This window comes from Lampris incognitus, chromosome 13 (assembly GCF_029633865.1).
Source record: "Lampris incognitus isolate fLamInc1 chromosome 13, fLamInc1.hap2, whole genome shotgun sequence".
NCBI classification, from domain to species: domain Eukaryota; kingdom Metazoa; phylum Chordata; class Actinopteri; order Lampriformes; family Lampridae; genus Lampris; species Lampris incognitus.
The window spans coordinates 4,970,709-4,994,590 of NC_079223.1; the positions used below are offsets into that span (position 1 = coordinate 4,970,709).

At 44.0% G+C, this 23,882-nt stretch overlaps 1 protein-coding gene across 1 annotated transcript in view; it reads right to left on the bottom strand.

Annotated features, from left to right (window-relative positions):
* Nucleotides 1-23,882, bottom strand: part of eys (eyes shut homolog) — a 292,598-nt gene that overhangs the window by 227,019 nt on the left and 41,697 nt on the right. Inside the window, 6 exon segments of the mRNA XM_056292252.1 lie at nt 4,620-4,681; nt 4,683-4,738; nt 4,741-4,838; nt 6,827-6,949; nt 15,790-15,903; nt 19,846-19,968. Coding sequence (XP_056148227.1) covers nt 4,620-4,681; nt 4,683-4,738; nt 4,741-4,838; nt 6,827-6,949; nt 15,790-15,903; nt 19,846-19,968 — 576 coding nt within the window.

Consider the following 23,882-nt stretch of genomic DNA (forward strand, 5'->3'; position numbering starts at 1 on the left):
CGACAGTGGCACTGACAAAAAGACAGGAGACGGAGCTGGAGGTGGCAGAGTTGAAGATGCTAAGATTTTCACTGGGAGTGACGAAGAAGGACAGGATTTGGAATGAGTGTATTAGAGGGACAGCTCAAGTTGGACGGTTTGGAGACAAAGCAAGAGAGGCAAGATTGAGATGGCTTGGACATGTGTGGAGGAGAGATGCTGGGTATATTGGGAGAAGGATGCTGAATATGGAGCTGCCAGGGAAGAGGAAAAGAGGAAGGCCAAAGAGGAGGTTTATGGATGTGGTGAGGCAGGACATGCAGGTGGCTGGTGTGACAGAGGAAGATGCAGAGGACAGGAAGAGATGGAAATGGATGATCCGCTGTGGCGACCCCTAACGGGAGCAGCCAAAAGTAGTAAACCAATGTAGTAATTATGGATTTTTTTCTGAATCTAGGGAAGTTAAATTCAATTAAACCAACTTAAATTAACTGAAAACATGGCATAATAGTTAGCAGTCAGAAAAAAAGAGTAACCGGTATGTTGATCAAATATATGGTTTAGATCGTATCTCTCTGGCTGCACTCAGTTTGTCCAACTTAAAAATTTGAGATCACATTCCTTTCCTGTTAGTACCGGTGTTCCCCAGGGCTCTGTATTGGGAACCCTCCTATTTATCATTTACCTATTACCTCTTGTCCATATTTTAAGGAAATTTGGCATTCAATTTCACTGCTACACAGATGACACCCAGCTTTAGCTATCCTCCAAGCCTACCTCCACTCTTCCACCCACTTCCCTTTCCGACTGTTTACTAGAAATTAAATCCTGGTTTTCATACCACTTCCTCAAACTTAATAGTGATAAAACAGAGGTCCTCCTAGTAGGTACTAAATCTACTTTGGCTAAACCTGATAGTTTCTCTCTGACTACTGACAATTCTATAGTTCCTCCATCGCCTCAGGTTAGGAGTCTGGGTGTCATCTTGGACAGCACATTATCTTTTGAAGCTCACATCAACAATGTTACTCGGTCTGCATACTTCCACCTATACAGTATTAATCATCTTCACCCGTCACTTACACCTAACAGCACCGCCATACACATTCACACCCTGGTTACATCCCGTACTGACAACAGCAATTTTCTCTTTTTTGGTCTTTGCCTCAAGTGTCTTCATAAACTTTAATTGGTCCAGAATTCAGCTGCCTGTGTCGTTACCAGAACTCCTTCCATAGATCATATCACTCCTGTTCTTCAGCAACTCATTTGGCTCTTTTAAATACCGTAGTGACTTCAAGATCCTGCTCCTCACCTTTAAGGCCCTTAATAACCAAACTCTTTCATATCTTTCTGAACTCCTTCATATCTACATGCCCTCCCACACTCTCAGATCCTCTTCTGCTCTCCAACTCCACGCTTCATTGAGTTTTGTGCAGATGTTGTATTAACTTTTTATTGTCTTCTTTGCTTTGATTTGATTTTATGCTGTGTGATACAGTGCTGCTTGTTTTTTTAACTATGTTATTTGGTCTCATTTATAAAGTGTTTAACATGTGTCTATGTTTTAAATAACACGTGTATAAAACAAAGTTGTGATTTATCAAACTATCTCTCTGAAATAACTGGTTTACCTATTCAAGATAATATAAAGTGATGCGGAAATGGCAGTAAAAATGGTCAGGAACGTTCATTTGTGCACAAATTTGCTCTTCTCACGATTTATAGATAATGTCTATTGTCAATTGGGTCACAATGGTTTGTCATTTTTAAAATGTGGGCCCCCAGAAAAAAAGTTTGGGAAACACCAAGCTAAACAACCAATCAGCATCACTTCTCCAAGAGGGGGAAAATGAACACAGGTGAAACAAGGAAACTTAGAAACGACAAATGACATAGACATAGGAACAGACACTGACGTGTTCGACAAAACACAATTAAATCGATCTTATTGATATCAGTTTAGGATAGCAGTTATAGCAATAAAGGAGGAGACAAGGAGAAAAAAGAAACAAGGGGGAAAAGGACTAGAAAGAAGGATGTAATCCAGGGTGTTCCAGGGAGTATGTTAGGCAAATGGTAGCAGTGTGTATGTGCATGTGATGTGTCCACCTGTGAGTGCACGGGATTAATCCCAATAAATTCTGGTGTCTGAGATCCATGACTTATCACAGTGCCACCGAGCAGCAGACAGGCTCTGCAGCCACCCACAGGCCCTGCAGTCGTGCAGACATCCCACGACCAAGAGAACAACCGCAGCCCAAAGCACCGCAACCCCAGCGGAACACCAAGCCCACAGGGGGGCCAGGAGCCCCTAGAGTAACAGCCCCACACACCTCGGAGGAGCACAAATCAGTCCCTGTAAGCACAAGCTGGGCATGCATCCCGAGGCACACCCCCACCACCAACCCCCAGGTGCAGGCACAAGGCGCACCCACAGGCGTGGGACCCAAGCCGCGGACGGCAAACACAGACCGCCCGCCCAGAACCAGGTCCCCCGACCGACTGACTGAGGCATCATCAGGACCAGCCACCCAACAGGCAGAGAGGGGGGGGGGGCATGCCCATCCACACCTGACGTAGGTGTGAGCCCCCCCCCCTGTACTGCCGTCATGTAGACACCTCATCCAGTCGCACACACTGAGCACACACCCACGTTGCCAAATACTCTTGACCCAGGCCGCCCGATGGCAACTCCCCCCCCCCCGGAGCAGACAGGACCCCACCAGCGCCTGTGGACAGCCAGACATGCAGTGCCACCACCATCCCCCGCACCTGTGGGGCCTGTCACAGAAAAGCCACGCAGCAGGAACAAGTCCCGACAGCCGCCCCCGCCTCGCAGCCTACACCCACGATGACAAGCAGCCACCCAGGGGCCCTGGAAAGCACCTGGCAGTGCTCACCGCAGCCCTGTCGGCATATGGCAGGAAGGACTATCCCAGCACTGAGGACAGAGTAATCCACCTGGGCAGGGGGCCCTTCTGGCCACCCCCCAGGCCGACCACCCACCCACCAACCTTCCCATCCTGGGAGTCCTAGTGCTTAAAATGCATGTTTTCTTGCCAAGTGTTACAGTTGTATATGTTGGGAACGCCGACTGTGTTTAGTGATTTGAAGTGAGTGTATTATGTCCTTAACCCAAGTAATCAACAAATACTGAACAAGTGGTTAATCTTTAATTGGTCTTGTCTTTCAGCAATATTGGTGTTGATGGACCTGCATGTAGACTTGTCTGCACCATGCACTTATGCATTGCCCTGCCGATGGCGGAGTGTCAGTCATTTTTCATATTTATATTTTTTTTTACATTATATTTCTTTTAATTTTTTTAATATTTATTTTTACTGTACTTACAGCAACTGTATTTACAGCTCAGCAGGTAGGAGCCACTGTGAACCTTTTCACATGTCAATTACAATTCCCAGCAGGTCATACCCTGAGAACCAATCAAATAAACTTGTTGAAATGTATGCTTCAGTCAAAAGACCATCGCTTTCCTTGATGTCTTCAAAAAATGTCTAATTTTGTGGCCTAGTAATACCAAATCTGTTCGTATTACAGGCCACTTCACCTCTATTACAGCTACTGTAATGACAACTATATACAGTTTATATGTAATAGTTCTTGCAAAGCTAAATTCTTCATGTCGGTATGTTAAGAAAAATATCTGACGTAGCCATACTGAGGTTTCCACATCATAGAGAAAATGAGCAAGCCCTGCTAATATTTACTCATATTATGTGCCAGGGAAACCAACATATTGCACACAATACCTGTAGGCTAGAGCTACATTGTTGTTCCCCAAAACACATTTCCGCTGGCGGGTCACAAGTCCTATTGGCTTTGGGAAGTCACAAAACCAATACAGAAGAGCCCGAGTTTATCTCTGTCATATCTCCTGGTGGGAACTAACCAAAAATGAGATCGCTTTTAATTCATATTTGTGGAGCTTCTATCATTACCGTGGTTAAACTGCACTTATTAAGGATGTTCCATCCATTCATCCGTTATGCAAACTGCTTATCCTGCTCTGAGGGATGTTGGAGCCTATCCCAGCAGTCATTGGGCGGCAGGCGGGGAGACACCCTGGACAGGCTGCCAGTCCATCACACAGCCAACGCCAACACACACACACACACACACACACACACACACACACACACACACACACACACACACACACACACACACACACACACACACACACACACACACACACACACACACACACACACACCTAGGGACAACGTAGTACGGCTGATCCACCTGACCTACATGTCTTTGGACTGTGGGAGGAAACCGGAGCCCCCGGAGGAAACCCACGCAGACACGGGGAGAACATGCAAACTCCACACAGAGGACGACCCGGGACGACCCCCAAGGTTGGACTACCCCGGGGCTCGAACCCAGGACCTTCTCGCCGTCAGGCGACTGTGCTGACCACTGCGCCACCGTGCCACCCTCTTATTAAGGATGTGCGTATCATAATTTTGTTAATTTAAAAGGTAGGGCCCATCTGAAACCAAGTTGAACAAGTGACTTCAGTTCATCATGAAGATATTTTAGATCTCCTGCATGCATCTGCTTCATGTGGCCCGCTGCTCCGTCTCAAAACAGTGCTTGCTTGATGATCAACCTGCCTGGTAAACAATCACACCTGGACCCTCTGGCGAGACCCACACACTTCTCGCCATGACGACAGACCATCAAAACAATGGCTTATGTGATGTTCACAGTACTGCCCCACAGACTTGTTCTGATGCACACTGAGAAGTGTTTGCTAGAAGAGGGTCCCTCAGGGTCACATGGATCTGTCACACATCTGTTTACTGGTGAAAAGCAGTCATGGCCATAGAATCCTGCAGTATTTGAAAAAAAAACAAAAACAAATAAAAAAAACCCACTGATTGATAAAATAAGATCAGATCAGTTTTATTAATCCCTGAAGGGAAATTGGATTAGCGATGCAAATACAGTAACTTTACGCCTCCGTCGCCCCCCTCCATCAGCTGTTCATTCTGGAGATGTTGTCATTGCCAACATTTCCCTCTCTAATGATTTACATATTTTTCTCCAGCCAGAGCCTGAGGCGCTGGATACTGGGGGAGCAGCGGAGAATTAGTTGACCTACAGAGCGACTGGGGTGAGTGTTTCATTACACACTGCATTCGTACAGTACTAACTCATGGTTGTGTAGACGTGCTCTCTAACGTTATTTCAAACTGAGGTAAAAGCTGTTTCTGTAATACGAGGCACATTAAATAATCGATAACATTTAGGTTTTTTTATACTTTTACAAGGGAATTTAGGAGAGGGATTATGTAGGAAACCCCCCCCCCCGCATAGTCCATGACTCCCCCTGTGGGGATGAAGATAAAAAAGCTTACTGATATTTACATACAAGTCTGGAACACACGATGTCATGTTTGCTTTTATTCTGAGCATCGCAGGGAATCGTGGCGGGATTCACTGTGATCACGTCTCACAGCACAGCCTCGTGTTGCCTCTTACAACAGTAAAAGTTGAAATGACTCACATCTCTAAATGAATCTGACCATAAAAAGACATTTCTGCCATGATGAGTGTTTGTGTTGTCTCGCTTGAATGGAATTCAAATCACCTGAGGGGCAAATACAGTGAATATCTGTGGTAACAGGTGCTGCCATGTTTTTGCATGATTTATCATCTGACGCACATTCATTGATGGGTGTCGAATGGTTCTAATCGAGGAAGGCAGTAAATAAAAACAGTTTAGAAAGCAACTAAAAAGATGAAAGGACATTAAGCTGAGAGTAATTGAACTTAATATCAAATATTACTGCAATCGGACATATTTCAGTGCAATACTGCAGTCATACAAACGAGTTCCTACACTGACAGTAATTAATATACTGTGATGAGCAGGCTGCAAGAACAACACAATACTGTGATGTGATACATATATATATTGCATATAGTGTATATATATATATATATATATATATATATAGAGAGAGAGAGAGAGAGAGAGAGAGAGAGAGAGAGAGAGAGACATGGTACTATTAGATGAGCTCTCTGATTGTGGCAACATTACAGGGGGCCAATATTTCTCTGTGTGGGAAGTATATCTACTGTACAGCTTCAAGCCTCACACTCGGTATGATGCTCACTGTTTAACATGGTCACTATTTAACACCAGAACGAGCAAGGCCGCCATTTTGACTCTTTTGGATTTTCACAAAAAAAGAAGATACAGAGCTGCTGCTCCCTGAATGCTCCTAAAATTGCATATATTTGCATTAAAATGAGTTTTACATCAATTGCACAAAAAAAAGTTACGATAAGATCTACCTAAAATGACTATGGGCGGTCCTTTTGACTGCCCATGGTCGTTCTAGGTAGGAGTGAAATCCCGGTCGTTGTGCAAATACAGCTCTGTTATGTACAAATAAAGATAAGCACAAATAAAATAATTTCTATGTCGACACTGATTTCCAGTCCTTTCCCACATCTGCATTATTTACTCAAGCAGGTTTTAATCACACGTAGAAATAATTGCGTTACTTTACAAATAATTAGATAATTTGAAAGCAATGCAATGCTTTCAATACTGACCAAAATCTGTATTTTTGTATTTGTATTGCTCCAAAATACAGGTGCAGATGAACATTCAGCAGCAGAAATGCCTTAAAAGAAGACAGGAGAGTGTATTAGATCTCCAGCAGCCCTCACCCTCATCTCATCCGCCCGTACGAGCTGAAAAGGTCTAAATATTCAGTCATTCCAGTGTTTCTGAGCTTGATGGTGGTGGTGATGAAGAATATTCAACACTTGTTTAACTTTGAAAGTGATGACATAAATGACTTACCAGTGACGCCCAAAGGACAGATGCATGTATAGTCTGCCACCACGCCAATACACGTGGAAGTATTGGCACAGTATCCATGCACACATTCATCATAGCCGATTTCACAGTTCACACCTCGAAACCCTGTGTAGAGAAATTAAATCTTATGAGAGATAACATATGAGCATTTCTAACACAGCACCACCTTACTACCAAGCTACACTTACAGGCAATTTACGACAGTCCCTACAGTGATGTATGGACCTTCACTGCAAGGTCATAACAACAGAACGAGTACATAAATACATAACAATGACTGCACAGTGTACTAGTACTGTCCTACGTACGTATTGTACCATGGCTAACCTAAAATATAATGCGCACGCTACATTCATAGAAACATTAAAAATAAAACACACCCTATTGGTTAAACACCAACAATACATATTGAGCACATTTTCAGTTTAAAAAATAAAAATAGAAAACGTTAATGTGGTGAAGTGAAGGAGAGAGCTCTATTCCTATTTCTGACATTTTATTCTGCCATAAATGTATTCCAGCACATGGTCACGCTATAAAATGACTGTCATTAGCACTGTCACACGCTGGGGCTGCAGAAGGCCCATGACTAATGCCCGGCTATCAGCACCATCGGTGCAGGTCAAATTCTCATCATTCCTCAAACTGACCATGGAACCAATTTCTGCCTCTCTCCATGTCATAAAATTTGACAATTATCCTGACTTCATTAATAATGCATAACAGCCTTCACCTGCATCAGGGTTTAATCAGAGGCATGTCTCCCAGGTAGGGTGTCAACTGAAGCAGGAAATTATTGGGAAAATATCGAAGATTTATTCCCCTCTTGCACTAATGACACAAGTGACTGACAAATTTATGATATGAAGTGGGCATTCACATGTAAAGACGGTTTTATAAAATGAAAGTAAACTACAGTAAATACTTGTACTCATGAGGAGACGGCAAGTTTAGGAAACTGGGGTCAGATGTAATTGAAAGTTGTAAACGCTAGACGAAGAGGCAACTGACAGCGTACCGACATTGTGATGAAGAGTGTATCAGCCAAGATTAAATAGCTGCTCTATTAAAGAAGACATGATGCTCATATTTCAATGGGTTGCAAAAAAAAAACCCCAAATAAAGACAATTGCTAAAGCTCCAGAAATGAGCTCCAGATGGACTCACCTCTGTGGAATAAAACAGAGAAATACACACACTCCTGTTTGGCAGGTACTAAGCGAGCACACAAAGTACACATTTCTGAGTAAAAAATATGCCTCGATAGACAGCAGTGTACAGTTAGGTCTGGAAAAATTTGGACAGTGACACAATTTTCATAATTTTGGCCCTGTATGCTACGACAAATGGATTTGAAATTAAATAATCGAGATGCAATTGAAGTGCAGACTTTCTACTTTAATTTGAGGGTATTTACATCAAAATTGGAAGAAGGATTTAGGAATTGCAACAATTTTCATACATAGTCCCCTCATTTCAAGGGACCTAAAGTAATCGGACAATTGACTCAGCCGTTTCATGAGCAGGTGTGGGCTATTCCCTTGTTATTTCATCATGAATTAAGCAGGTAAAAGGTCTGGAGTTGATTTCAGGTGTGGCATTTTCATTTGGAAGCTGTTGCTGTGAATCCACAACATGCGGTCAAAGGAGCTCTCAATGCAAGTGAAACAGGACATCATTAGGCTGCGAAAAAAGAAAAAATCCATCAGAGAGAGAGCAGAAACATTAGGAGTGGCCAAACCAACAGGTGGGTACATTCTGAGAAAAAAGGAACGCACTGGTGAGCTCAGCAACACAAAAAGGTCCGGACGTCCACAAAAGACAACAGCGGTTGATGATCGCAGGATCCTTTCCATGGTAAAGAAAAACTCCTTCACAACATCTAGTGAAGTGAAGAAGACTCTCCAGGACGTAGGCATATCATTATCCAAGTCTACCATGAAGAGAAGACTTCACGAGAGCAAATACAGAGGGTTCCCCACAAGGTACAAACCATTCATAAGCCTCAAGAATAGAAAGGCCAGATTAGAGTTTGCCAAAACACATCTAAAAAAGCCAGCCCAGTTCTGGAACAGCATTTTTGGACAGATGAAACTAAGATCAACCTGTACCAGAATGATGGGAAGAGAAAAGTATGGAGAAGGCTTGGAACAGCTCATGATCCGAAGCACACCACATCATCTGTAAAACATGGTGGAGGCAGTGTGATGGCATGGGCATGCATAGCTTCCAGTGGCACTGGGTCACTGGTGTTTATTGATGATGTGACAGAAGACGGAGCAGCCGCATGACTTCTGAAGTCTATAGGAACATTGTCTGCTCACATTCAGCCAAATTCAGCAAAGTTGATTGGACAGCGCTTCACAGTACGGATGGACAATGACCCAAAACATACTGCGAAAGCAACCCAGGAGTTTTTCCAAGGCAAAGAAGGGGAATATTCTACAATGGCCGAGTCAATCACGTGATCTCAATCCGATCGAGCATGCATTCCACTTGCAGAAGACAAAACTTAATGCAGAAAGACCTGCAAACAAACAACAACTGAAGACAGCTGCAGTCAAGGCCTGGCAAAGCATCACAAAGGAGGAAACCCAGCGTGTGGTGATGTCCATGGGTTCCAGCAGTCATCGCCTGCAAAGGATTCTCAACAAAGTATTAAGAATGAACATTTTATTTATGATTATATTCATTTGTCCACTTACTTTAGGTCCCTTGAAATGAGGGGACTATGTATGAAAATTGTTGCAGTTCCTAAACCCATCTTCCAATTTTGATGTAAATACCCTCAAATTAAAGCAGCAAGTCTGCACTTCAATTGCATCTCGATTATTTCATTTCAAATCCATTGTGGTAGCATATAGGGCCAAAATTATGAAAATTGTGTCACTGGCCAAATATTTCCGGACCTAACTGTATTTTCATCAAATATAGCTTTCATTACACTGGATGTCGATAGTACATTTCACAGTCCTAGATGATGTCTGTCACTCAGGTCTGCTACAATACACCCACCAAACTTTCAAGTATTATTTGTCCATGTCCAAGTTCGTTGAGAAGTATGAAGGCTTGTGTGCGTTCACCCTTATAAATGTTATTTATCTGTAGGGCTGCAACGATTAGTTGACATAATCAATTACATCGATTATAAAAATTCATCAGCGCAGAATTTTAGTGTTGACGCGTCGTATTATTATTATTATTATTAGTAGTAGTAGTACTTTCAAAGTCCCTTCAACTGTCTGTGGTAAACCACATAAATGTTCATTTATAACTGCAATGCACTACAGGAAGTGGCTGGGGGCAGTATTGCTTCCATTGTCTGTCATAACTGCATTCTGTACTAATGAAGAAGAAAGCATGAATGACGGCGCAACGGAGAGAATCAGAGTGAAAAAGAGGCGGGAAAAAAATGAGACCGAACCTTTCTTAAGTACTATGGGAGCGTTTCACCGAAAATAACCCAACGAAACAAGTTAAATGCAGACTCTGTGAAGCACAGCTGTCATTTCACGGCAGCACTACGGCGATGCCCGAGCATCTGAAACGCAGGCCCCCTGGAGCCGTGACGGCTGCTCCGGATGGGTAAGCTTTAGCGAGCTAAGCTAGTTGATAGATCTTTTGGTAAGTTTTAGCGGGTTAAGCTAGTTGATGCCTTGTAGATCTTTTGGTAAGTTTTAGCGAGTTAAGCTAGTTGATAGATCTTTTGGTAAGATTTAGCGAGTTAAGCTAGTTGATACCTTGTAGACCTTTTGGTAAGCTTTAGCAAGTTAAGCTAGTTGATAGATCTTTTGGTAAGATTTAGCGAGTTAAGCCTGTTAATACCTTGTAGATCTTTTGGTAAATTTTATGAGTTAAGCTAGTTGATGCCTAGTAGATGTTTTGGTAAGATTTAGCGAGTTAAGCTAGTTGTTGCCTTGTAGATCTTTGGTAAGATTTAGCGAGCTAAGCTAGTTGATACTTTGTAGATCTTTTATAATCAATGACCGGCCACTTCGTGCTTTAGCCAACTGGTTATAGTGTTAGTATCGTAACTTTTATGTTAGTTTACCTTTCAGTTATGTACGTTAACGCATTAAGTGCAAGTAAATCAGTGAATTATAGGAGTAGCCTACCCTGTCTCGTCTTCCCTATTTTTGTTGCTCGTGTTAATACTAGCATTCATTCTGAATAGTAAACCTCCTCCACTTAACATTAGCTAGTTAGTCTGTGGGTTGGAGCGTATCAGTAATTCAGTTGTAAGATTTTTAACCAGTTAAACTGTTTAATTGGCATTAGGCAGTAAACTATCTGTTATAAACTATGATACATAGCCTTCAACTTGTGATAATTAATACAGCTTTCTGTTTTGTTCTTTCTATTTTAGTGGTACTTATTTGCACATTATCTTTTCGTTTAAAAGACTACTTGCACTTTAATTTGTATTAATTTATTTCCTTTTTATTACGATCACAGCTATTAATGTTACTAATACATTTGATTGAGCTATCATGCTTAAGTTTCATGGGTCATTATTTTAATTGCTATGGGAACTTGTTATGTTATGTTAAGGCAGAGACTGGACACAACTGGGTGACATTCACAGGTGTGCAGACTTGAGCAGGAGCGGTAAAACATGCACTGGAGCCGAGAGCCCAGACATGGAGGGCGTGACAGAAATAATAGTTGACTAATCGAAAAATAATCGACAGATTAGTCGACTACCAAAATAATCGTTAGTTACAGCCGTATTTATCCGATCCCCCATCGTACAGATAGTTTAACACAGTGAAGGAAGTTAGCTGGGACGCATTTCTTTTGGGGATTTTTTTCCAAAAAAGAAATGCCTTTCCTTTTTTTCCTCCCCAATTGTATCCGGCCAATTACCCCACTCTTCCGAACCGTCCCGGTTGCTGCTCCACCCCCTCTGCTGATCCGGGGAGGGCTGCAGACTACCGCATGTCTCCTCCAATACAAGTGGAGTCGCCAGCCGCTGCTTTTCACCCGACAGTGAGGCATTTCACCAGGGGGACGTAGCGTGTGGGAGGATCACGCTGTTCCCTCCAGTCCCCCCCCAACACACACCCCAACCGACCAGAGGAGGCGCTAGTGCAGCGACCAGGACATGTACCCGCATCCGGCTTCCCACCTGCAGACACAGCCAATTGTGTTTGTAGGGATGCCCGACCAAGCTGGAGGTAACACAGGGATTCAAACCCTGTGGTAGGCAACAGAATAGACCGCTACGCTACCCAGACGCCCTGGTATGCATTTCAAAAAAATGTTCATGTGTGAACAAACATACGAGTGGCGAGAAAACTTGTCTCCACTTCATCAATGCCTCATCTGAATCTGAGCTTATGGTAGATGTGAGGAGCATTGAGGAACATTCATCACATGTCTCATGGCCTCTCTTGTGGCAGCTTCAGACACAGGTTTGACTGCGCTGCTGACCGGTTCAGTGATGTTCCCACACCGGAAAATGTGTGGGAAGATGGCGGCGCAAATTCACATTTGCGACGGCCTCACCCAGTACCGTCCATACAGGGTCTTTGTCCACATGTGTCTAAGTTTGTCTTCGTTTGATGGCTGGGAGAGCTGGTGCTGGATCGGCTAGGAGAGCTTGGTCTGCTGCATCCTGTGGGCCCAGGGACCACGGCCCTGCCCGGAGCTGTGCCCGAAGGGGTAACACCGAGGGAGGTCTGACAGGATGCGGAAGCGGGGCAGGCTAAGCTAACTGCTAGCCCATGCAGACCGACAGTTCCGACAGTCATCCTGGCTGGCGTTCGTTCTCCTGGACAGTGATTTTTTTTTATAGTTCAGATATACGTATGTGTTAGTTTGGATGTGTGTGTGTTAGTTCAGCTATATGTGTTAGTTCAGATATATGTTAGTTAGATATATGTGTTAGTTTGGATATGTGTGTTAGTTCAGATATGTGTGTTAGTTTGGATATGTGTGTTAGTTCAGATATGTGTGTTAGTTGGGATATGTGTGTTCTGGTAGTTTTTGGATGTGTGTTTTTATCTTTGTGTTGTACTGCTGTGGGTTGGGTGAAATGATGTTTCGTTTCATGTGTGCAAGTGCATGAAATGACAAAGTGCTTCTGATTCTGATGTTGAGTATTTCCTCCCTACACCGCCACTACATAATCTGTGGGCTCACTACGTGGGACTTGTAGTTCATTAGTCCGGAGAGGCTTCCTTCTTTTTGGTGTCCATTAATCCAAAAGTAAGAGGAAGTTTACTATGCCATGATGACGACATTCTGTGATGATGAAAAATGACTGACACATAATGGTCCCCCTTCCCCAACACTCTTAATTCTTTTCATCCCCCCTCATCCCCCATCCCCTCACCCCCCTCCTGTCTGTGTCAGAATCGTCAAACCTGAAGTGTGACTGCCCCGACGACCATGACACATGAAGGGCTGATCGTAGTGTCTGACAGGGACAATTGTGCTGAATTGAAAAATGGTGTGCAGCTTAGGGAAGGCACAAGTTACGCTCTGGACCGACACACCATGAAGCCCCTGGACAGACACTTTTAGCTGGGACCTTTCACCTTCCATCAACCACAACAAAACAACGCACCAAAACCCAACCTTCCACACCTTATATAGCCATCATTAGCTGAAGTACAGCATAGTTAACTGTTCCTCCTGGTCCTTTTTTCCAGTGCAATCTTCAGACGAATTCTTGTTGTTTCACAATAAATTAGAATCACTTTGTCATTTCATGCAGTTGCACACATTAAATGAAACGAAACATTGTTGCCCACAGCAGTGGCACACAAAGACAAAAACACATCCAAAAACTACAAGAACACACATATCCAAACTAACACATATACCTAAACTAAAAACAAAAAAATCACTGTCCAGGAGAATGAACATCAACCAGGATGACTGTCGGAACTGTCGGTCTGCATGGGCTAGCAGTTAGCTTAGCCTGCCCTGTTTCCTCATCCTGCCAGACCGCTCTTGGTGTTTCCTCTTCGGGCACAACTCCGGTCAGGGACGTGGTCCTTCAGCCCACAGGACACCCACAGAAATGATAGGGAATGTCAGTGCAAGGGCTACAGCAAGCAAAAGGCTGTGACTTTTGCATTGATCACTACTGTTGGGTTGCCAACTCTCACGTTCTCTCACGTTTCTGGTGCGTGACACACGCTTTCACCTTCAGCCTCACACTCTCACACTGCCCAAACAATTCTCACGCCAAAACGCTGCGACAGCAACGAAGATGAACAGGCGAACGTATAATGGTCTTTCTGGAATAGTAATGTTTAAACCAAGTGAATGACTTTCAATCTAGGCGATAGCGGAGTATTGGAAAACCGGGGTGTTTCATAAGGGTGTTCCCATGGAGCTGCATCCTCTGACTGGTGTGCAGTGCTGATATCTGTGTTGACCGACCGGACAGTAGCTCAAGTTCACAGCCGGGAGCCCAGAAGGCTTTCAAGCAAGCCAGCCACACTCCAACTAACCTGGCATGAACCGAGCCAGGCTAAGTGACTAGGACAGCTATCAATCAGGGATTAATTAATTAACAAACCCTGGGTGTTTGTAATATTTGTTTTGAATAAATCCTAACAGCTAGCTAGCTTACCTTAGCTGTCTAACATTAAGTGCATGGCAGAGAAAAGAATGAAACCAACGCTGAACAATGGCATCTGTTTTTTTGGTGACACAGCTTGCGCTATGCCTACCTCACTCTAATGCAGGTGCAGAAGGAGTCTTCTCAACAACTGGCCTGCACAAAACAGAGTGTAGAAACAGACTTGCACTAGATGGGATGCTGTCATCCATTATGTGCATCAAAGTTCATCAGATTGATCCAAGCTACTACAATTATGACCTAGCAGTAGAAATGATAAACAGGGAGCATCCGGGAACTATAGCGGTCTATTCCATTGCCTACCAACATGGGGATCGGTGGTTTGAATCCCCGTGTTACCTCCGGCTTGGTTCGGGCGTCCCTACAGACACAAATGACTGTCTGCAGGTGGGAAGCCGGATGTGGGTATACGTCCCCCTGGCGAAACTCCTCACTGTCATGTGAAAAGAAGTGGCTGGCGACCCCACATGTATCAGAGGAGGCATGTGGTAGTCTGCAGCTCTCCCTGGATCAGCAGAGGGGGTGGAGCAGCGACCGGGACGGCCCGGAAGAGTGGGGTAATTGATTGGATACAATTAGGGGGGAAAAGGGGAAAAAAATCTTAGACCTAAGCTCCCACTTCCACCACATGTAAGCTGCATACTTTTTTTTAAACCCTGATGGTGAACTGAGTCCAAATATGTGCACATGATTAAGTGCGCATATGTGTGATTAAGTCCATGGTATCAAAATCTCACTCCAGCCAGGTACCCAACGCTGGCAACCTGCTGCAGATAAGCAATAACTGGTGTTAGATAGAGGCTGCTTGAATAGAGACTACAGCTGTGGCCCACATTCAAAGAGACCACAGTCCCTTTATCAACAGAGACTATAGGTGGGGGTCCGGGATCAATAGAGACTCACTCCAGGCCCTCTAATAGCTATAGTTTCATAGATAGCAACAGTGAACCATCAATTTTTTGTGTAAGACTTTAGTATGGGGCTCAATTTTGGCTTGGAATTCTGACCACAAAGTTGGGCTGAACACAGCTGCCCCAGTCTTTTGGTGCCCCTGGTGATCAAAATGATTATATACAAATCTATATACAAACTGTGCAGTTCAGTCTTATGAGGATAGCTTCAGGTCATCGTGTGTACATCAGACAGAATGAAATGAAACCCATACATTTAAAAAGTACACTACCACCATCTGACAAAACAAACCAACTGGGCTTGAAATTTATCCAGAAAAAAAGTTATGAGTTGTGAAATATTGATTTGTTGAAAAAAATCCTTTATACTGATGGTTAAGATCCTAATGACCACGATCATCTAGACTTATGATTTATCTCCGCTGACTGCAGCTTACCTCCTGGGCAGAAGCACTGATACAGGTCAATACCATCCACGCAAATACCACCATTCTGGCACGGATTTGACTCACACTCATTTTGATTTACTTCACAAAATGGCCCTCCAAAACCTGCAGGATATGAGAAACAGGTATCATTACTGGAAGCACTTGGCAGCTTTTAACCCTTTGGCAATTAGAGTCAGCATGACTGTTTGAAAAACAAAAGCTGCTTTTCATTGTGTATTGATTCAAAGGCCTGCCGGGCACATGCCGACTCAGTCCACTGGATCATTTCATTATGTTTAATATGAACCAGTCATTGGGTTTCTGATTTATTACATTTCTCAAGCCAAATGCAGTGCATTCATGGTCAAAGCTGACTTATACCAACAAAAGCAACAGGAAACAACTACACAAATATACATGTGCTTATGCACCTACACAGACGCATCGGTTGGGTGACATAGGTGTTGCTGACTACACAGTAGATAAAAACTGAAGGAGTTTTTTTCAAAGGGAAGTGAAATGTTACTGCATTGGCTATATGAGCTAATAATCTAATATCCACTGATCCTATTTGTTGCGAGTGTTCTGTATGTGTATTTTTCATTGTCCTTATTAATCCATTAAAAAAAAGGCTACACAAATGTCAAAGGGAAAGCACCAAGCTCAACAAGCACCCTGACTACAAATGGTATTACAGGGGAAGCTGTTGCACAGCAGACAGTGTTCTCGCTAAAGAAAAACAGTGTGTGTGTTGCAAGTTGCTGCAGTGCAGCAGATCAGGATGACTGAGAACAGGAAAAAAATACTTTACTCTGAAATTTGAAAGCTGCTGTGATGCAAAAAGCTTCAATTTCATACAAACACCTTTGTATGGTGTCTTACCTCTTTTTACAGTTGAATCTTTTTGTGCATATTTATTTCCTGCATGATTTAAGCTCTTTTTGCAATGCTTGCAAATCCTGCAAAGCTCTTTGTGCGCATCGCAACAAAGAAACATTTGTAGTTCTTGCAAAATAAGAGCAATTATAGCTCACCGAGGTCATAAAATATTTAACTGTTTGCACCATTTCTGTTGTAGTGAAACAAAATATATTAACGATAATAATCTTGAGCAAGAGAGCTGATAGGTACTTAGGTGGTAGTAGGCTTGAAATATATGTTTTGGAACAAATTACAGACACTTCCATTAAGCTACATTGGCAGGGAAAGTGGAACCGCAATAGATAATATTGATGCCAAGACTTCGAACCTGAAACATCCATGAAAGGCTGCAGCTCACCAATTGCCCTTGAGGGGCGATTTAGGAAGAGCAACTCGCCGTAGGTTGCTTTCATTTACATAAAAAATCACTCACAACCTATCACCATGACATATGTCCCGCATAAGTGCAACGGCAGTAATGAAGTTACAGTAATTGATTGGGTTACATTAACTACTTTACAATAACCATTCACATGAAAACGATGCCGTGGAGTAGTGTGGATTCTTGGTGTAATAATGATTGCTTTGCGAGCAAATATTTTCATTTGAGGTACCCTAGGCAAATTGCACCCAGGAATAAACTGCCTTTTTTTGCCTCATATTATATTGGTTCTGATATGGTGTTGCTCACATACAGACATAGCGCGATAACAACCTGTGGCAGAGAGCTTGTGACTTAAACCAAACATGTCTAGCGTCTTCATTTCTCTTGTGTGAGCCCTTCCACCACTGGCAGCCACAGCTCGGACAACACCAACACCCTGGCAGCGGGAAACTAGAAGAAGACCCTTCCAGATCTGTTTGACTACATTTGGTTCTAACAAGAATCGCCAACTCCATTTCCCGACACCATGTCAACAGTATCTTGATGCATGCTCAGTATTCCAGGTAAGGAAATCACAGAAAGTTGACTCAGTTCATCTGGACACAACGGTTATTGAGAAAAACGTTTCGTCGCTCATTTAAGTGACCTCTTCAGTCTCAACTGGGGATCCCTGCAGTCAGTTGAGACTGAAGAGGACCACGGCCCTGCCTGGAGCTGTGCCTGAAGAGGAAACACCGAGGGCGGTCTGACAGGACATGGAAGCGGGGCAGGCTAAGCTAACTGCTAGCCCATGCAGACCAGCAGTTCCGATAATACCGAGGGCGGTCTGGCGGCAGCCTCGCCTAGCATTGATTTTTTTTGGTGTTGTCATGTGGAGTTTGGGGAGGTGTGTCGAAGGTGTCTGGCTGGGAGAGCTGGCGTTGGATTGGCTGAGGGAGCTTAGTCTGCTGTGTCCTGTGGGCCCAAGGACCACAGCCCTGACCGGAGCTGTGCCCGAAGAGGAAACACCAAGAGCAGTCAGACAGGATGCGGAAGTGGGGCAGGCTAAGCTAACTGCTAGCCTATGCGGGCTGGCGTTCATTCTCCTGGACTGATTTTTATTTATTTTACTAGTTTGTGTTAGTTTGGATATATGTGTTCATGTAGTTTTTGGATGTGTTTTTGTCTGTGTTGCACTGCTGTGGGCTGGGGGAAACCATGTTCTGTTTCATTCCATGTGCGCAAGTGCATGAAATGACAAGACAAAGTGTTTCTGATTCTGAAGAGGTCACTTAGATGAGTGATGAAACGTTTCTCTCATAATAAAGGTTGTGTCCACATGAACTGATTCAGCTTCCTGTGATATCAACAGTGGTGTGATTTATGAGATAGTGCACTCTCTTACATTTAAGGAACATAATAAGCACATTTCCTGAACAAGTGCTTTGCAAAGAGATGACAGCTGTAACATTAAACAATTTTCTCAAGAAATATTTTGACAAGTCATCCATAGAGGTAAATCCTCGCTGTCTTGGGGGAAAAAAAAGTTAGAATGCTTTCATTAACTCAAAGTGTTGATAAAACTGTAAGGTACTGTCAGAAAAAATAATGTACAATGGTATTAAAGTCAAGAAATCAACACTGGTCCTGACTCTTTTTTTTTTGTCTCGTCATCAACATTCAACTTTGGGGGAAGGGTAATTTTATCACTTTGCCATTTAAAAGGACATAGATATCAACTTCCAAAAAATACCCAACTGATCCCAAACCAACGCTTCAGCTTTGTGTATTATATAGAGGTCTCACTGAACGACACATTTCCTCTGTACAGTGGACCTGGCTGAGTTTAATGAGCATCAAAACATGTGTTCCATCCATTATCCAAACCGCTTATTATTAACTCAGGGTCGCGAGGTTGCTGGAGCCTATCCCAGCAGTCACTGGGTGGCAGGCAGGGAGACACCCTGGACAGGCCACCAGACCATCACAGGGCCCACACACACAAACATGCATTCACACCTAGGGACAATTTAGTACGGCCGAGTCACCTGACCTACATGTCTTTGGACTGTGGGAGGAAACCAGAGCCCCCGGAGGAAACCCACACAGACATGGGGACAACATGCAAACTCCACACAGAGGACGACCCCCAAGGTTGGACTACCCCGGGGCTCGAACCCAAGACCTTCTTGCATAACAGACATCTACACACATTTTGTGCCATTCTGTCCACCAGTGGGCACATGCATGACAGTACTGCTGGAATGATTTGGACCCAAACCAAAGGTACTCTGAGCATGTCAGGAGCATGCTGCTGCAGAAGTATTAAGGTGGGTATATTATATATATATATATATATATATATATATATATATATATATATATATATATATAAATTCTTTATGAGACAGTACAAGCCTGTTTCATGCCATAAGCAACATTTCCAGCTGATTGCGCCACATGATGATTGTTTATGACATGAAACAGGCTTGTACTATCTCATACAGAATTTACTTGACTCACTGGATTTTTTAGCTCCTTATTTGTTGAGCACTTTCCCTACCGTTGATTGTTTCTTTTAACAGAGTTATATATATACATATATATACAAGCTTGTACTTCCATGTATTAAAAGTTTTTTTTCCTACATCTATCTTGATATTTCACTCCTCATTTGTTGCGCACTTTTATCAACACCATTGATGGTTTATATTATATATATCTATATATAGATAGATATATATATTTAAAATGTTTCTCAACATGACATTCTGGCTCACCTTTCTTGCATATGCAGGTGACATTCTGTCCATCCTTGGACTCCATACACGTCATGGTATTTTCGCTGCATATTCCAAACGAGCAAAGGTCTAAATTTACAGAGCAGTCCTTCCCCTTGAATCCTGAAACAAAGACATGCTCACTCAGTGCAAAAAGGGACACTTAACATTATCGTCTGCGTAGAGGACATGGTATATAGGGCTCGCAAATGATGCGGGTGAATGATCTGGGGAAAATTTCTAAATCATTGGGAAGTGGGCCATAAAGATTGAATTCACAAAATGACAGTAAAACCCATATTTCAAGGTGGCAAACACATTTATGGCTGCTTTATTAGGTAAAGACACCTTTTCTTCACCAGATTAATGGCGCCATCGATTCTTCCTCTGGCAGTCTACCTGCTACCCAATATGCTAATTGAGTGAATCATTGACAAAGACCCATCCCACTGAGCTAATCTGTGTCACACTTGTCTGCAGAGCCAGATAGACATCTCCATGTCATTGATAGATGCCCACGTCAACGCCCGTTGTAAATAAAGCACAGATTGATGTTTTAAATGAATGTGTGTTCATGAAATGTGTCTTTATGAATAAAGATGACATGATGGGAAGATCCACCATGAAACAGAACCAACACATGGCACTTATGATAATGAAACGGTTAAGCTAACACTTATAAATCCCCCCCCCCCCAAGCTCGATACCAAATAAACACAACATGTTAGAGAGCTGCTCCACTGACTGTGAGCAGGAGATTTTTGCACACCCGAAACAATTACGATTCCTAATGCTGTTAACCACAGAGCCTTTAAAATCCAGAAGGATTTGCCCATTAAATCACTTTGGATGTGGTCAGAGGCTGCAAAATGCCCTCTATCATTGTGAAATGATTACATGATTTATTCAGAGTTAACATTATTGAAAACAATGAATATTTGCGTTGACAGATCTGCATGTTTGATGACCTTCCAACTACCCTTTTACCATCGTATTATGTATTTCCTTGGCTGGTTAATGGACAGCTATTGCCTCCAACAAAGTGTTTCAGAAGTGTTTAATAACCAATTGTGCATGCAGTTCACTTGGAGGTTAATGTTGCATGAAGGAATGTCACAGTTACAGTGTCACCCTCTGCAAATGGGACCGCCGTCTCCATCCTTTCAGCTAACGGGAACTCCAGGACACAGCTAAAGCCAGCGGAAGGCCAGTGAAGCTCCGTGTGATTAACGGCTGAAATTTAGAATGCCACAATAATATGACACCAAATACTGTAAGCAAATGTTCTGTTGTGCATGTTTTCAGACCTACGTAGCCTATGTTGTATTGTGGCCCAGCTGAATATTGTTTGAGTCCTATTCTAAAGTAAAATAATGAGCCACAGCAATGCTTTTACCTCTGAAAAATCCCCCCCCCCCTTTTCTTCCCAATTGAACTCGGCCAGTTACCCCAGTTTTCCGAGCCGTCCCGGTCTCTGCTCCACCCCCTCTGCTGATCCAGGGAGGGCTGCAGACTACCACATGTCTCCTCCAACACATGTGGAGTCATCAGCCGCTTCTTTTCACCTGACAGTGAGGAGTTTCACCAGGGGGACATAGCCCATGGGATGATCACACTATTCCCCCCAGTTCCACCTCCCCCCTGAACAGGCACCCTGACCAACCAGAGGAGGCGCTAGTGCAGCGACCAGGACACATACCCAACCGGCGATCCCCGTGTTGGTAGGCAACGGAATAGACCACCATGCCACCCGGAAGCCCTTGTTGTGCATGTTTTCAGATCTAGGTATCCTCTGTTGTATTGTGGCCCAGCTGACTATTGTTTGAATAATGAGCCACAGCAATGCTTTTACCTCTGTGACATTCTGTTTAAAAGAATATTCAATCAAGTTTCCCTATAAATACACGGCACAGAGTAATTAAAGTGCATGTTTGTGTTGGGGGGGTGGTTGGTGGGGGGAACGTGAGGTTGGGATGGGGCAGGTGGGTCGGCGTGTTGAGGATGTTTTCAGGGTTTGTTATCCAGCGGTACCATCTACAGAGTAGCTAAGACAGGCGACGTGTATAATTCAATTTCCCAAAAGATAAAGGCATCAAACACACCTGTCTATAAATCTTTCACTGAAACCAGAACCTTAATGGAGGCTTTACTGACACGTTGGTGTTCTGTTTTCTGCCCAAATCACATTACATTGAAAACGTTGTGAACAGTAAATTTGCAGTGATGCATCTCCTCTCTGCAGTCTGCCCTGAACAGTGACATGGAGGTGAGAGGCACATGTTTCTATACTGCATGTTTTAATGCCTCCCTCCCTTTGTTTACTTTTCTGTACTGTAAAATTCAGCAAGAAAACTAGAACATACATGAGGAAAAATATTTATCAATTCAAACAATCACAATAATCACTCAAAAATGATGGGGGGGCACATAGAAGAAATGGCTGTTTACAGTTTGTAGCTCTCTCATTCTCTCTCCCTCATTGACTGTCCCTTCACTTCCCTGTCGTTTCCCTTCTGTCTGTGGATTGTCTGTGGAGTGTCGTTTCCCTTCTGTCTTTGGACTGCTACAACGAGGGAGGGGGGGTTAGGGCCGAAAGTTCCATTTACAAACAAGAAAAGCATGGAGGCTAAGAAACCAAACTATGTCGTGTTGTGTGTCTATCGACTCACATGCTTCAGGTGTCACTGAGTGACCTGATGTCTCGCTCTCTTGTTTTTAATCAGATTTAAAATGCATCCAAAATAGGCAAACAAGCAAAATAAAACAATGACAGTACAGATAACATTAAATATCACGCAACATTTATTTATAGACTTTTATAGTGACAAAGGAGGTGCTGGTCCCAGTCTGGGAGGTCCCAGATCCTGTTCCAACGGGATCCAGAACTGGATCTAGTCTAAACACTGGGATGGAGAGGTGTTCCACCACTCCCCCAGGTAGGGTAGGCCTGGGAGCTGGCTTCAGACATATTTAGTCTGATCTCATAGACATGCACTCCACTGCAAAGCCTGGGTGCAAGTTAGTTAATGTCTAATATTCTGTGCTGGCTGGGAGAGCTGGTGCTGGATCGGCTGGGAGAGCTTGGTCTGCTGCGTCCTGAGGGACTAGGGACCACGGCCCTGCATGGAGATGCGCCGAAGGAGGTAACACCGAGGGCGGTCTGACAGGACGTGGAAGCGGAGCAGGCTAAGCTAACTGCTAGCTCATGCAGACCGGCAGTTCCGATAACACCGAGGGCGGTCTGGTGGCAGCCTCGCCTAACCTTGACAGTGTTTTGGTGTCAATGTGTGGAGTATGGGGAGGTGTTTGGCTGAGAGAGCTGGCGCTGGATCGGCTGGGAGAGCTTGGTCTGCTGCGTCCTGAGGGACTAGGGACCACGCCCCTGCATGGAGATGCGCCGAAGGAGGTAACACCGAGGGCGGTCTGACAGGACGTGGAAGCGGAGCAGGCTAAGCTAACTGCTAGCTCATGCAGACCGGCAGTTCCGATAACACCGACGGCGGTCTGGTGGCAGCCTCGCCTAACCTTGACAGTGTTTTGGTGTCATTGTGTGGAGTATGGGGAGGTGTTTGGCTGAGAGAGCTGGCGCTGGATCGGCCGGGAGAGCTTGGTCTGCTGCGTCCTGAGGGACTAGGGACCACGGCCCTGCATGGAGATGCGCCTAAGGAGGTAACACCGAGGGCGGTCTGACAGGACGTGGAAACGGAGCAGGCTAAGCTAACTGCTAGCTCATGCAGACGGGCAGTTCCGATAACACCGAGGGTGGCCTGGTGGCAGCCTCGCCTAACCTTGACAGTGTTTTGGTGTCATTGTGTGGAGTATGGGGAGGTGTTTGGCTGAGAGAGCAACATAGAACTAAAAGACCTGACACAACAAACGAGACGGCACATCCAATGCACTGGACTGTCACACGCCGCTGTGTAGATAGGTCACTGTTAATGAGTTCATGAGCCCCGGCAGTAGGGTGTGTGACAAAAAATACTGAGCAAAATAAGGGTAAGGGCCCTGACACACCAGGCCGACGGTGAGCGTCTGTA